The 17,072-nt window shown below is 38.5% G+C and overlaps 1 protein-coding gene across 1 annotated transcript in view; it reads right to left on the reverse strand.

Annotated features, from left to right (window-relative positions):
- Nucleotides 1-17,072, reverse strand: part of nckap1 (NCK-associated protein 1) — a 201,914-nt gene that overhangs the window by 133,523 nt on the left and 51,319 nt on the right. Inside the window, exon 3 of the mRNA XM_060827346.1 lies at nucleotides 3,851-3,943. Coding sequence (XP_060683329.1) covers nucleotides 3,851-3,943 — 93 coding nt within the window. The remainder of the gene's footprint in view (nucleotides 1-3,850; nucleotides 3,944-17,072) is intronic.

Here is a 17,072-nt window from a genome sequence, read left to right on the forward strand (position 1 = left end):
TAAAACAAAAAGGAAAGAGACAGAGAATTCCAGGAAATAAGATCTGAGGAGCAGAAGAAATAATGCAATTGGTTATTAAACAATCAGCAGTGTGCAAAATACAAAATAATTCTTGCTGAACACGATTGCAAGGGCACACAGACACGACAAAGCAAGATGTCATAATGGCCTAACGAAGCCAGTATTAGTGGAACATCCATTGAGATAGAAAATGAGGAATAGGAAATTTAGCTCACCAAAGTGCAATACAGAGAGAGACAGAATAAATAAAACACAAGAACGAAAGAAAATATCACAGCCATGGATGCAGGGAAGGTCAGCAACAGAACTTTACTCCAAAGCAAAATGAAGTTAATTCAACTGGCTAATATCAAATTTACAGTCAAATATTTGATATTTCATTAAGCAAATAAACAGTAAGATCGATAAGCATAAACATTTTCATCGATTACATGTTTGTGTTTACAAAATAATGATTGCATCCATATCCAAGCAGGTTATTTACATAGTAAAAGGGTGATTGGAATAGCCACAGCCTGCAATAGCATGCTGCAAATTTCTTCCAGGGAAACAGGAGTCGTCAGAGTCACATAGAAGTAATGCATGTCTTGGTGAACAAAGCTAGGCACCGGGCATGAATTAGTGCATGTCAGATTACAGTAGTGAACTCGTAAATAGAAGGAACAGAAGTAAAACTAACCAAACAGCCGAGAGGTAATTTACATGATTAAGACAGAGCTAGTTGAGAAGTTAACAGTAGGGAGAAAATATCAGTAAAGAATATGCAAATTTCTGTTTTATAAGAATATCCTTGACCCAGAAAAGTACCTGAGCCACAACACGTGGTAATATTAAATGAAACAAGTCTTATCTGTGCGGGAGTCTAGTTCTTAATGTTTCTGTTTTCATTCATTCATTGAATGTGGGTGCTACTGCATAGACAAGCATTTACTGAGCATCCAAAATGCTCTAGTGAAGGTGCTGAACTACACTCTTGAACCACTGCAGTTGCTGGGTTTTTGGGACTTCATGGTGATGTTAGGAAGAGTGCTCCATGATTGTGATTCAGCAACCATGAAGGAATCATGATAAAGTTCCTCGTAAGGATGATGAGAGTTTGAACTTGAAGGCAGCGGTGTTACCTACAACTTGTGCGCTCATCTTTCCAGGTGATAGAGGTCATGAACTTGGATTATGCTGTCAGAGGAAACTCATGAGTTACTACAGTGCATCTTGCAGATGGTATACACTACTGCCATTGTGTATATTCATTCAAGTGTTGTTGGAGGATTTAGTGTTGGCAATACAACTGAAAGTCACAGGGTGATGGTTAGGTTTTCTTTTGTTGAATATAGTTATTTATGGCATTTGTTTGATGTGAATGTTACTTCCCACATCAGTTCAAACTGGGATTGACCAGGTCTTGCTGCCTATGGATATGTACTTCAGTATGTCTGAAGTTGCTAGTAGTGCTTAACGTCCCCACATCTGAGCTTCTGTTGGAGTGAAGTTCATAGATGAATTAGTTCAAGATGGTTGAGCCTGTAATACTACTGGGGAACCCCTGCAGCAATGACTTGAACTAAGAGGACTGACCTCCAAAAACCACAGCAATCTTCCTACATGTTCAATATGATTGCAACCAATGGAGTTTTCCCGGATTCCTGTTGATCCAGTTTTACTAGGGATCCTGATGTTACACCTGGTCAAATGCTGCGTGGACAGTCAGTCACTCACACCATGCCTTAAGTATAGCTCCTTTGCCATGCTTGAACCAAGACTACAAAGAGATCAGGAGCTAAAAGACCTTGTTTGAACTCAAATGGAATGTCAGTTATCTGGTTATTGCTTTATAAGTGCTGCCTGATGGAACAGTTATTGACAGCGCTATCAATTCGTTCATGATTGAGAGCACACCACTGGGGTGATAACTGGCCAGATTAAATTTGTCCGACGTTCTGCACATAGGACATAATTGAACAAGTTTCCATATTGCTAGGTAGATGCCAGTGTTATTTTATTAGAGGTGTGGCTAGCCTTGGAGCACAAGAGTTCAGTACTGTTGCCAGAATGGTGGCAGAACCCAGAGTTTTTGCAGTATGCAGTGTCCATTACATGGACCGAACCAAATTGGTTTAAACTGGCATTTATGACAGTGGATGCCTCAGGCAGAGGCCAAGACAGATTATCCACTCACCAATTCTGGCTGAAGATGGAAGCAAATGCCTCAGGTCTGTCTTTTAAACCGATGTGCTGGGCTACATCAGTGAGAATGGAAAATCTTGTGGAGCTTCCATTTCTTGCTCGTTCTTTACTTGTTCAGCACCGCATGTGACTGGATGTGGCTGAACTGCAGAACTTCGATCTGATCCACCTGTTTTGGAATCACTTGCTGTTTCGTATGCTGCTTTATTATTTACTAAGCAAATAGCATTATGTTGTAATGTCATCAGGTTGACACCCAATTTTTAGGAATGCCTAGTACTATCCTCCTGCGGTCTTAACTGAAGCAGGGTTGGTCTCCTAGCTTGAAGGGATTGATACAGTGTGGGATTTACTGGGCTGAGGTTAGAGATTTTGGTCAAATACAGTTCTCCCTCGCTGATGGTTCAAAGTGATTCATGGCAGTCCAGTTGAGTGCTGCTGGATCAGTGTGAAGAGTTTCCAATTCAGCACAGTTGCACTGCCATCCATGATATGCTTGACATTAATATGGAAATTTATCTCTTTGACAAATGTGTGATGATTATTTATATTAATACTATAACAGACAGATGTATCTATGATAAGTAGACTGGCAGAATGAGGCCAAATAACTTATTCCCTCCTACTGGTTCCCTTACCACCTGCTGCAGACATTTTAGACAGCGATGTCCTTGAGGATCCAGTCAACTGGGACAGTTGTGGCACTGTTAAGTCACTCTTCATGATGGACATTAACATCCTCCCTCCGTACCCTTATCATCTTTGGTGCTTACACCAAGTTGTCTTCAATATTGAGTTGTATTAACATTTCAGCCACAGGGGTGGCAATCTAAGGTATTCAATGGGATGTTTCCTTGCCTGTGTTTGACCTGATGCCTTGAGATATCATGGGGTCCAGAATACATGTTGAGGATATTTTATGTTTGAAGTAATAGCAAACAAAGATCAGAAAACAGAACTGCAAATCACTTTAGACAATAATGTAATCACTACACATTAAGACGACATGGAAATCATTTCACAAATATAGCATTCAGCTTTCCAATCAACAAATAGGAAAAGGTTATACGCCATGTCACTGAGCCCAAACTATTAAGACTTCAAAGTTAATTCTTATATTAGCCATCAGTTGAAAAATTGTTTTGACATTGTTATTTATAAGAACTTTATAATGAGCAACAGTTCTCAATTATAACAAAATCTTCAAAGCCTAAAAAAAAACCTTGAACATTGGAGTACAAAACAGAATGTGACTGCATGTGGGTGATTGCTAGTTTGAAACATCACTGCCATTAGATACCAAGGATGGTGTAACTTTAATTTCCAGCCATCTTTGCATCGCAGCACATATCGCCTGCTTGGTGCCTTATGCCCAGTTTTAATGTGCCACTGAGTAAAATATGGACTTGTAGGGAGGTAAACAAATGAGCCCACGGACGAATATATAACATGTCATGGCTGGTGTAACTTCCAAACTGACATGGTTGCCAAGTATATCCAAAAACATGACTCTTGGGCTATGAGAAATTGAATCATCTTGAATGCCAAAGCAACCTGAACACCCCAACGTGCAGTAATTCAAGATTCAAAATACCTTCGCAAACTATTTAAATTAATCTACATGTTTAATAGATATGCATTCTACCTTAAATTCCATGACATCCACAAATGTGAAGTAATAAAGTGCCAGGTTCTTCAGAATTTCCTGTTTCTCCTTATGTAGTTGTGACAACTGTTGCTAAAGGGAGAAGAAAAAAACATTTTTACTAGACAACTTACCCTGAATGTATTATACTACATATTATGAAAGTTGAAGCAATCTAACATGAATGACATTGTTAAAGCAGTTGAATTAGTAAAGCCAGCAACTGCAGATGCAGTTCAGTTCTTCAACCAGCACCACTTGCTCCACTCTCCAGCATCCAAAAGCCAACATAGTAGTTTACTGGACTGTTAAAACATCTGCTTGCTAGCGTTAAGAGTTTTAAAATAAAGACAAAAGTCCAAAAGAACACTCAGAATTTTCTTGAAGTTCCCTGCATATAAGTTTGTGGAGTTCCACAGTGGAGCAATGAGTAGCTTTTCCAGGTGGCTTCAACCACCTGTTGAAACAATAAAACAACTGTTTCCTTTACTCAGAAAGTGTTGCAAAGCTAAAACCATAGCAGATTGAAGTAAAACTAGCAATAGAACAAGCACACAATAATGCATCCTTTTTCTCTCAAATTGGTGCTGAGAATTTGTATACCTTTTTGTACCTTTCACTATTTTATGCAATAGCATTACTTTGTTGCCAGGGGAACAAAGTTTGGAACTGGAATAAAATTTCCACTGACGTTTCTGCATTACCTTTTCATTAGGGAATTCAGTTTTTTGCAGATAAACTGCACCGATAAATAGCCAGATTTTACAGGCCAGCTTTTAAAATACAAATCTTGCTTCCAGTCATTACCTTTAACAAAATTCTAAGAACAAATTTAGCCAAAATGTGCTTAGGCCAACCAGACATCGAGCTCCGTACTCCAATCACACAAAGTACCCATTGTATGAAAAGCAGTAACAGACACTCACCAGAACACTAAATGGGTAAATGTTCCCATATTAATTGCAGGTTTATATCAAGTTTATTTTGGAAGACAAGGAATGAGACTATACAAATCCTACTTCAGTTTATACAGGACTTTACACATCTTTGAAAAACAAAACTGAGTTTAACATCAGTAAATGAGTCCAATATAGCAAACGTTCTAAAGTTCAGTTAAAACAAAATTACTATTCCTTGTCTGATTTGCATTTACCTGTTTTCTAAACCAACAAAAAAGAAATTCAACAGCTACATTCTAGTTTGTTCAGTGGATATCTATTTCATCCCTTCAATAGAGAATACTTTGGTCAAATGATCCCCTCATTTACAAGGCAGCACCGCTACAATAAAACTCGTACAAAACAATATTAACCTTTGTAATCATTAGGTAGCATGTTACACCACTAGAAGTATATTTGTCATGCAGTGCCAATCTAATTATTTCTTTACAAGAAATGTAAAATTTGTACAGAAGGAAGCGAATTATACAAACCAAGATAGGTAGAAAGTCGGCCATTGCTCTAAGACATTATAAATTCTCGAAAAAATAAGGTCTAGGTTTTCATAACCTATAAGTAATATTTTTGGCTGTGTTTGCTGCCACTGCAACTCCAAGGAGGGCACAAACCACACATGTAGGTGCAGTCTATCTGGTGTCATTACAGCTGCTGAACAGGTAGTTAGACTTTCTCAAAGAATAAGATCACTCTTGAAATTTAGCAATCCAAAAAGATATTTAACAAACATACTGTCAATCAAACATGAAATTTTTCAAAAGTTTCTATGGCGCTCAGATTAAACCTCTCATCACCATATTCTGTCAACCTATTACCCATGGTTAAGGAGCAGTTTCCAGAGAATATAGTATCCAAAGTAGGAGTTAAAAATCCTGGGATCACAATCTGCTTGCTGTCAAACTCCCAATAGTTGATCATCCCATTTGCCAGCCCTCACTGGTGCCCATTCTAGATCCTTCATTGTCTTCTCGCTGATCACTGCCCTGTAACAATGCCCTTTACTGCTCCAGAAACAGGGCAGCCAGAGAGGCAATGAATGAAGTGGACAACCAGGTGAAATGTGTAGCAAACATTCAATGAGTGCACAGCAATGCTGCTATATGTGCCAACTTCCTTCTTGGTACACAATGACAACGTCAGTGGCTCCAAATTACTGTTCCAGTGCGTTAGCAGAAGATAGTGAATATTTAAAGTATTTTCAAGAGAATTCGTCAATGTCAGCTGAAGTGGATACTTTAAATTTCAAACATGAAGTAATTCATGATAGTTAGAATTAAGTAGTTAAATCAGAATGAGCAACTATTAGAAAAGCAAAATAGTTGGCTGGTCATAAAGAACTTTAGTATTGCTGAAAAGAATTGTTCAGGCATTTTCTTTGTACTCATCTGATAATTTACAAGAATACCAAATAATGGAATCACATTTGCACGAGAGGACAGTGCTGATTGTTTGGCAAATGGGCTGTGATTAGGACAAGGATTGTTATGAAGAATGCAAGAATTAATGATGCTTGACAGTTAACTTCTAGGCCAATGTAAACAAAGCTGGTAGTTGACTATCAATAATCGCTAGTTGTTGTATTCGCCATTGCAACATGCCCATCATAGCCTACTTGCCAACTAACTTTAGCACTCTCCTTTCATGGAGCATAAATGCTGATTTCTCTTTGAATTGGCATTTGTGAGAATTGTCCTGATGAATACGTGACAAAATGCTTCAAAGTGTCTTTTTTCAGCAATACAAAATCAAAATACTGCAGATACTAGAAGTCTAAGCTAAAAAAACACAGGAAATGCTCAAAAACTTCAGGTCAGGCATCACCTGTGGAGGAAGAGAGTTAATGTTTCTGTTTGACAAACCTTCAGAATGTGTCAATACTAGACTTGCCATCAGGAGCTTACAACACTATGATCAGCTACAGTTTCCAAACTGCCAATAGGATGAACACTACATTAATGTGAGCGCTGCATTTTGAGTTAGGTGAAAAATAATTTAAAATTACTTCATCTAAAATGGCAAAAGCACATCAAGGGTTACAGAGCTATGGTAATGATGTTCAACTCATAGGAGGTTTTACACAGCAAGAGAATCCACACTTACCAAATTATCCAGGAAAAGTCAAGTTAAGCATGCAAAAAAATTGAAAGACACGATGTAAAATGAAAATTTTAAAGTTTAGTGTCACTAGACTGCAGCAGAACTCAGTAAATTACATGCCACTGACTCAGACTTGAACTTGCTTTTCACTCGAAGGGCCATGATCTTTCTTCATAAAGTATGCATTTCCTAGACCATTCATTGACAAGAAAGTTCCCTCCATCCAAAGTCATAGTGAAATCAGAGCATTATCCTTCTTTATTGTCTCATCTTTGTTTATTCATGACCATTAGAAAACAAAATGAAGAGATTCATGCAACAAGAAATGGTTTCAAAACTGTGGAAGGAATAAGCTCACTGCAAAAGATCTTTCCATTATTATTTGGATGGAATGAAAGACTAAACAGAAACAAATTAACACTTCAAAAAAAATTTAACACGTTAAAGATTTTACAAGTAGTAAATTTCAATAACATGCAAGCACAATAGCACCCCAGACTTTTCAACATTGTAGCCTGAGTTTCATGCTTTTAAGTCACAATAACACCAAAAGGAGAGTGTGGAGGTAGGGAGAGAATTGAGAGAGAGTTGAATGGAGGGGGAAAAAATGTATTGTCAGTTTAAGGGGAAGTGGGAGTTGCAAATGTTTTTGAGGGTTCTGAAGACACTGATAATGGGTCGAAAGAGCTTTTTCTCCATGGCAAATGAGAGTTTGCTAACTGCAGGTGACGTGTTCACTGCCACAACTTCAATAAATAAAACTCCTTCAATGCTCATGCTATCAAAACTCATTTATTCAGTAACATAAAACTGATAACATAATGCTGTCAATCTCCATTAACCCACTCCTCCTTCTTTGAAATACATAAACAATAATAATCCTTCAGACTGATCAAATCTTGCTATAATCAGCAAAAATCTCAACACAAAGCATACCGCACATGATGGTTCTATCAAACCGGCACACAACAGAAGCTCCACTAAGGCCCAGTTTTGTTTCCACAGTGGTCATTGCTGCCTTGAAGGAAAGGAAATTTATGACCCCAACTGCTTACCCAGTGACCCAGCAGGGGTCACGAGCCACAGTTTTGCAACTCTTCACCAATGGATTGCAAATGCATGTGTAACGTTCTGGATAATCAAGTTAAAAGCTATCTGCACAAAATCCCTTCTACTTGCGCTAGGAGCCATTTTTGAAAGCATAGGACTCTTGGTACATAGCATTAAACCAAAATAAGTCACAGCAAGACAGAGGTGGTGAGGAGAATGGGAGTAAAGCAAGGGTAGGGATGACAGTGAGGGCGTGAACACAAAGAGAGGGAGCATGAGAGAGAAAATAATGACGAACCGAGACAGGGGTTTAAAGTCATTGCAAACCTACATTGCTTGGCAACTTAAATATCTTGAATATATTTATATTTTTATTAATACTTAAAGCCCTCCAGGCCTAATACCATATTTTAAATTTGGCTCTAGTCTTATTAATCAAACACTTCTTATCCTAAAGTAATCACGCAACATGAAGATGCCTTAATGTTTTCCTTTGATATTAACATAACTTATTAGTGTTGCTGAAAATAAGTTCAAACCACCAAGTCCATATCGGCTTCTTCTATTTTCAATTCTGCATTTTTGGATGATTTCAGAAATGCTTCTCTCTGAAAAACAACATCCGACAGAAACATGGCTTTTTTTGTCAACTGATCTACACTCATGAATACACAGTCAAAATTGCTAGAGATTTTCAAGATTACTTTTCCAGTAATGGGAAAAGTTGTGGGAGAGTCCACTTGAACATCTGCAAATATTATTTGGGGCATGGATAGGAAAAATAGACAAGGTTTTTCCCCTGGGTTGGGGTGGGATGGGGGGAGTCCAGAACTAGAGGGCATAGTGGAAGTGGAAGTGACTGGTAAATTATGACATTTAAAAGGCATCTGGATGGGTATATGATTGGAAGGGTTTAGAGGGATATGGGCCTAGCGCTGGCAAATGGGTCTACTTTCATTTAGGATATCTGGGCAGCATGGATCAGTTTGACCGAAGAGTTTGTCTCTGTGCTGTACACCTCTATGACTCCATAACACCCAGATACATTCCATAATACATACTAGCTAGCCTCTCTTCTGTTCTATAACTTCCAAATGAAATTAACTTTTCAGTGTAAAACAACCTATTTGATTTAGTTATGAGAATACATTGGAAAGGTTGAGATTACTTTCTTTGGAGTCAAGGCACCTAAGATTAGATCAAATACAATTTTCCAAAATTACGAGGGGAGTGATTTAAAGAATTGTTTGCACGTGACAGAGGCAGAGTAATAGCGATTTGCAAGTATGACTTGAGAATAAAATATTTTTACATGACAAGTGGTTCAGGAATGCACTATCTGGAAGGAAGGTGGAAATTAGTTCAATTGAGGGAAACAGAGGGTATCTGATCATTACTTGTCTGGAAATAATGTGCAAGTGTACAGAGAAAAGACGAGAATATCACTAAGTCAAAGTCATAGTTCTCAATGGAAAACCAGAACAGACATTATGGGCTAAATGGCTTTTTTCTGGATCATGATACTTCTTTAGTTGTGTAGTTATCCCCGATCAGGTACCTTACATTCTCTATCCAATCATCCAATTTTCTTTCTTTTGCCCATCACTTTTCCTCAAGTTTATTGGCAGCCACTACAGCTTCATAATCATATTTACACTTTTGCCTTTTTGGACTTCTGCCTAGGTTAAAACCCTGTTCCTCTGTGTAAAATATTCAAATAAACAACAAAAAACCCAACTAACTGTGGGGCATCTCCCAGATCAGATGATCTATCACACAGCACAGAAAACAATTTGTGATTTTATCCACCGACATACTAGGACTATATCTTGCAATCAACTAAAGAGAATTCTTAGCATGCCACTGTCAATTCACAAGCTGATTATCAACCAGAATTTTATGCTGTATTTCATTGGTCTTACATGATCACTTCCACAATGCTCACGATGGTTATGTTTTCACATCGACAAATACTCTTGTAACATCAATTGTTGGAGTCCTATGTGCGTTCCTCAGCACCTTTCTCCATGATTTTCTCCTTACTAGGTTTTTTTGCAAAAAGGTTAAACCTAGCTGCCGTGACCACAAAACAGAGATTGAAAACTCTTCTGTCCTGTCCTCTAATTGTAAGAATTCACAAATTAATGCAAGGTTAACAGCAGGGCCAGGCATTATCCAATACTTTATTTTAAATATAGATTTCAAACTTCTCACTTAACAGCATAATAGGATCACATTAGAGATTGTTTAATTATACTGAGAAAAGGGTTACTCCTGATATTTGACAAAGAATTCTACTTTCTTTTATGACCTTGCATGTTTTCGGCACCAAAGCTCAAGCAAGTAGTAACTTTGTAGTCCTCAATCCTGCTTAGCTCCTCACTAATTATTAAATATAACATTTTAACCAATATGTTCCACATACTGTTAACTGAAAGCATCACCTAACATTGCTTGGTTAAGTCAGTCCACTAAACTCTCAGTCAGGGGACTAAAACTCATTGTGACCAGTATAACTTGCCCGAATTCATCATTAACTTCAAATTTCACATTTTCTTCTGATTGTATCATTTCAAGACCTGCTTTTTACTTTGGGCAGTGATATATCAAGTCATAACCAAAGCACTTGGCATTTGCTGAGATTAGTTTACCTATTATTGCAGTTCCATTATTGCCTTCTGCCGCAATAGCCAGTTGGTGGATCTCCAATAGGTAGCTTCATCTTTATTCTGCATGTCTTTGATCACCTGCCTCTGTACTGACACCTAGATTTAATTTTGGGCCTAAATTGAAATCTGGCAATCATCAGGTCCTTCATTAGTTGCGACAGAATGAAATGTTCTGTGAATGTTTCCCAGCCATATACTTAAAGCATGATCAGTTAGGTTCTCCTTCTCAGAGAACCAAACATCAGTTGGAGAAGCAGCTTAATGACAAGACATCTTGACACAGCACAACAAAACTTCAAATGCAAGTATTGATCAAGGGATCCTCAAATTAAATTGACAATGTTTGAATCTTTTCCTCCATGAATTGGCTATCTGTTTGCTGAACACAAAAAAAGTCATGTCTGCCTCAGGCACAGAATGGGTCACTTTCTATTTCATAAATTTCAGCCAAATAGAAGGTCAAAAGCTTCATTACTATCCAGTGATGGCTCAACAGCTCACAAGATCTTCACTTACTATTTTAATTCTAGAAGGAAGTGGCAACAGCAAAGTGAGGTAAAGGTAATTGTTTTGAAATGATTAATGTTCGCCTAATTGCATGAGGGCTTCACCCAATCTGCTAGTAACATAGAGTCTCAAGTAGAGAATGAAAGGTCTAGCATGAAAGCCTGATGGGGGCAGAGGTATTAACCCTGATTCCTGATTAATCTCAATATGAACATTGGAGGAGTGCATTATATTCCTCTGGTCCCACTCCTCCATAAGGTAACAAATTAATTGTTTACCTGGTTCCTGATACAGTCACTTGTACATTTTCTCTCTATTAAATATAAACTTTTTGTTAACGGCTTCAACGCATCACAGAGTTTCAGTGATCTTCTTAGTGGCTGAACTGTAACTTATTGTATTGTAAGAAAAAAACAGATTCATTAAAATTGCAAAACTGTTTAATTCATAATATGCAAAGATGATGTTGTACCCCAGAACACACACAAAAGTACAATAGATAAAGGGAAATAAGGCATCTTTGGAAGAGATTCACTTCACCGTGGGAGGGGGGGTGGGGGGGAACCTCCTGATTAGTAAGATTTGTTTGTTTTTGTCATTGACCAATATTTAAACGGACTTTCAAACGCAAGCTTTTGTCTCTGGAGCCTTGACAGATGCAGTTTGCTCAGGAGACCAAATATCAAAACATCGTGCAGTCAAACTTCCAAGACAACGATCAAGTTTTGGGCTGGATTTATAACAAAGATGTTTTAGAAACAGGAAAGACAAGCTGAACGGCCTGTTCTTTAACATGCTTCCCTAACTGAAAAATCCAAAAATAATTTCCAAACATGCCAAATACTGTTCAAACAAAATAGCCATAAAAACAACTTAGAAATCAGTCAGATGTATCCCCTTAAGTGAGATTAAGCAACTGAGATCAGCAATTATCTAGAGGCATGTGGTTTCTAAGAAAAGTCTTCCTTTCCAAGTTCCAATGGTCTTTGCATTAACTTTTTCAAAACAACACGATCCAGGTACTTCCACAATCCCTCAAACTCAAGTCCACAATGATGATTAAATATGAAAGCATCATAACATATAGATATCACTATAATGTGATAAGCTAATTCCTACTGTTAAGACATGCCTCTTCATGCCAAGACTCATTGTTCATCCTTAGGCTGAGTACAAAGCTGCAGACTGTGTTCCTGTGGTGTAGTGTACTGGCCCTACCTTTGATTCAGGAGGCCCAGGATCAAGCCCCACTTGCTCTGGAGGGATGTTACAAAATATCCAGAACAGGTTAATTAGGAGAGACATTGAGAATCAGGTTTGGCATGTATGCTCTACATGGCCATTAGCTGATAGTGGTTGGTTCTGCAAAGCATATTACATGGTCAACAATATTGTAATCATAATTAAAAATCTTAAGTTGGCAATAATGACAAAAATTCTATTTGACCCAGGAGAACGAATTTTCAGAAGTCAAGTTAAAGAAATTGCTGCTTGTCAGCAGCTAGAAGCACTTGGATGAGCAGTCAGCAGGACTTGCAGAAGGAATGGCAAAGCAAATGCCGTACTCCAGGGTAAACCCTGAAGCTCAGAAGAGGTGCAGGAAAAAGTGTGGGCTTGTAAAAAAGTAACAATAAAGCTGTCACATTTGGCAATTAGAGAGTCCTTTGCGAAGACGGCCAACAGGACCAATCCATTTTATAAAGTATAAACAGACACTCTACAAACACACATAAGCCAACATAACAAGCAAACCAAACAACATATACGAAACAGTCAGCCTCAGCAATGTGGAACAAGCCTCACGGACATAAGCAGTGTCCAATCATGGAAAAAAAACCTCGTAATATAGTAGTGCAATCACCTCTAGAAAAGAGGAAGGCATTCCAGAGGAAATCAAAGTTTGGAGATCTCATTAACTCTAAGCACCATACAGAGTTCAGTCACTGCCTTATCAGATCTAACAATGATTGAAAAAAACATGTTGCAGCCTGTAAAAATGAAACTACGCTGTGTCCACATGGAATAACTCTCGAGGCAACAGTGACTTTGCAACACAAAGTGCTTGAAAAAGTTGAAAATGCATAGCGATTCACATTTTCTCATGCATGCTTTGACCTCAACATCCTTGAGGTAGGAGAATGGGATCAACTAGTTCCAAGAGAACAATTGGTCCAGGAACAAATCATAATCAACCAATAAGTTATGGGACAACCATTGGAAGCTTTCAGTGTATATCCTAGAATCATGGCAGAATCCAAAAATAAGACAGAATCCACCATTACCAATGTTGTCAAAAGAGAATCATTTCATCCTGTCAACAGGAAGTTTGTGACTTTAAAAGAGTGACACAAAGGTACCAAAAAACCTTGTTCTGAATATAAAATCAGTAAAGTTTGCCAGAAAGAGCAGTAATAAGAACAAGAATGAGTATTATGACTGAGTTCAGAAATCTTGAAATTATTCATAGAATTACAGAATCCCAACAGTACAGAGGCAGACTATGCAACCCACTGAGTCCACACCGACCCTCCAAACAGCAACCCACTCAGACCCACACCTCTACCCTATCCCTGTAATCCAACATTTCCCATGGCTAACCCACCTAGCGTGCACATGTTTGGATTGGTTGGCAAGGTTCAGATGTGGTGTCAATCCTAGAGTCCCAACTAGCCTAAAAGGCAGGACACAAGTGACCCCATAGGAGACTTGGGAGTCTTCTCCAACGTCCTAGCCAATATTTATCCCTTAATAAATAGCACTTTGAAAACACACAGAATTCCTGATCAACTTATTGATATACGTTAGACAGCAAAAGCAAAGTTGTGATCGAGTTGATACAGCAGACTTGACTTTATTGTCAGATGATGCGCTGACTCAAGTTCAAGAATAACATTTTAATCTTTTGTCGTTCAGAGTTCCCACGATCAACAAAGTTAGTGCTAAGTAAGCAACAATCCTCTTATAACAGAATTGAGGGTGTGAAAAACATCTAGTTTACCAGGAAGACATCCACAGAGAGTGAATCGACATATCTTACTCAAATTGAAGCTATCAGCTTAAGTATTTCAACAAATATCTGTCAGCAGATGGAAGATAAGGGTTAACTGAACAAAATGAGCTGCATGCAACTCCATGAAAGCCAAACCAACATCTACAGATTCAGAACAAACAAAAATTAATTTTCTAGCCTATGAAATCCAGGATACTGTGAGAAACAATACACTTTTCTCAACTGAAAATCTGTCTTCCTTGATGAATATTCAGGAGTTCAAGGCCTCCAGATGCTGTTATGGGACAACTACCTTGGTAGCACCATGGCTCAGTGTTTAGCACTGCTGCCTCATAGCACACGGGACTCAAAATTAAGCCAAGCCTTGGGTAACTATCTGTGGGGAGTTTGCACATTTTACCCATATCTGTGTGGGTCTCTGTGGGATGATCTAGTTTCCTCCCACAGACCAAAGATGTGCAGATCAGGGGAATTATCCATGGTAAAATGTAAGGTTATGGTATAGGGTAGGGGGCTGGGTTTAGGTGGGATGCTCTTCAGAGAATTGGTACTGACTCAATGGGCTGAACAGTGTCTTTCTGTACTGTAGGAATTCTTTGACTTCTCAGTTAGCAGGGATTGGATCCCCTGCAAAGGTAATTTCAGAAAATATGTGCCTTCAGGCTCAGGTAATTGACCAACCAATATCATCTCTTGGAATCTTTTGTAGATAAAAGTCATCCAGAGAAAATCACTTACAGACAGACAATCAGAATAGAGGTCAAGATTCCTCAAGTAAGAGAGATACAAATCTTCCAAGGTTGAAGAAAATGCATTCTGGGAGAATTACAAAACTTCTAAACCACCTGAGATAAGAAACTTGGAGAGAAATCAGACCGTTAGAAATATGCGACAACTTCTCCAATTCTATGTCCAAATGCGATGGAGGGAAATATTGTACAGGATGATGCTTCTGAAAGGACATTACATTAGGAATCACTAAATATGATAATGTCCAAAAGACCTGGGTGCAGAATGAAGACAGAGATCCCAATGGGGTCATGTGCATCACAGCGTCACGCCCGGATCAGTGTTGGGGCCATTGCTGTTTGTGGTACAGAAACAATTTAGAGTTGAATGTAGGAGGGCTGATCAAGTAATACAGAAGTTAGTAAATAGTTAGCAGGTTTGCCTTAGATTGCAGGAGAATATGGATGGGCTGATCAGTGTCAAATGGAATTCAATCCAGACAAATGTGAGGTGATGCACAAGGGCAGGACAGCCAAGGCAAAGGAAAACATGATGAATGGTAGGATCCTCGGAAACACCAAATATCAGTGGAACCTGTGTGCGCATGTTTGCCAGTCCCTGAGGATAGCAGGACAGGTAATAAAATGGTTATGGCGGGATACTTTGCTTTGTTAGCTGAGGCACTGAGTTAAACAGCGGGCAAGTTATTTTGGAACTGTAAAGAAGATTTGCTTAGGCCACAACTAGAGTACTTGAAAGCCAAGTTACAGAAGGACATACTCTTCCACTCTCTTCCGTCATGTAAAAGATACATAATTTTTTTAACAAGTACTAACAGATTGAAAAGCTTCTTGCCCACTTAAGACTTTTAAACATATCTCTTGTACTAAAGTCGATCTTTCTCTACATCTTACTGTTCTATTATCCTGATATATGATATTATTTTCCTGGATAGCATGCAGAACAATACTTTTCACTGTACCTCAGTACATGTGACAGCCTTAATAAATCAAATCAAATGCGATTGCTTGGGAGAGGAGATTTACAAGAATGTTGCCTGGGCTGGAGACCTCTAATTATGAAGAAAAATTAGGCAGACTGGGATGGCTTTCTTTACAGCAGAGGAGACGGAGTGGGGACATGATTGAGATGTAGAAAATTATAAGGGGCATAGACAGGAAGGAATATTTGCCCTTGGCAGAGAGATCAATGACAAGGAGGCCTAGATTTAGCTAAGGGGCAGCAAGCTTAGTTGAGATATGAAGAACTTTTTTTCACTCAGAGGTACTGCAAACCTAGAAGTCGCCACCTGTAAGAATTGATACAGAAAGCCCTTACAAAAAAAAATCTAAGTAGTGTTTAGACGTACACTTGCAATGCCAAGGCCTACAATGCTGTGGACCAAGTGCTGGAAATTAGTATTAGAACAGTTAGATGGTTCTTTTTGACTGGCACAGACTCGATAAGCTGAAGGGCCTTTCTGTGCTACAGACTACAATTCGATGCCTTCGGAAATGTCCAGTATGACTAAGATTTTAGTTTTGTGTATAATTTTGATTTTCTTGGCCTCCAACCTTCATCTTTAAGCAACCATTCTCTGCTACCATATTCCATTCCAATCACAATTCATGAAGGTTAGAAGTTGAAACAATCTTAACAAATTTACAAAGTTGCAGATTACAAACAAAAACCTCCTCACTAAAACACTAGAGCTTCAATCTCAATTTCTTCGAACGTTTACCCGTTGTCTGCTTTGAACTGTACATAATTAAAAAACAATTAACAAACAAAGCAAAGTGGGCAAAAGCGGTGAGGGAGCAAAGGTCTCCACTTCGTCCTTGAACATATCCATTTGCACAAGTATTACCGTAATGAACATGCCAAGGTCAGGGCCCTGTTTTCCTGACCATCAAGATTCTGGAGCTGGCCAGAAACTTGGCATAGAATGAAGTGACAACCTACAACATCTGTACCACCTCCAGCTCCCCATGTTTCTGGAAGGGGTCCCGCTCAACATTCCAGCTGTGCAACTAACCAAGGAAAGTGGATATCTAGTGGACAAAGTCAGAAAAAAATTGATGGGAAGTGAGATTTGAAGAGCTAGAGTTGCAACATGGCAGACAGAAACTGAGTTTCTTATTTAATGTAATATTTAGTGTACACAGTACAGTTTATGTAGTTTCACACTACAACATCAAACAGTA

Source organism: Hemiscyllium ocellatum, chromosome 7 (genome assembly GCF_020745735.1).
Source record: "Hemiscyllium ocellatum isolate sHemOce1 chromosome 7, sHemOce1.pat.X.cur, whole genome shotgun sequence".
In the NCBI taxonomy this organism is placed as follows: Eukaryota; Metazoa; Chordata; class Chondrichthyes; order Orectolobiformes; family Hemiscylliidae; genus Hemiscyllium; species Hemiscyllium ocellatum.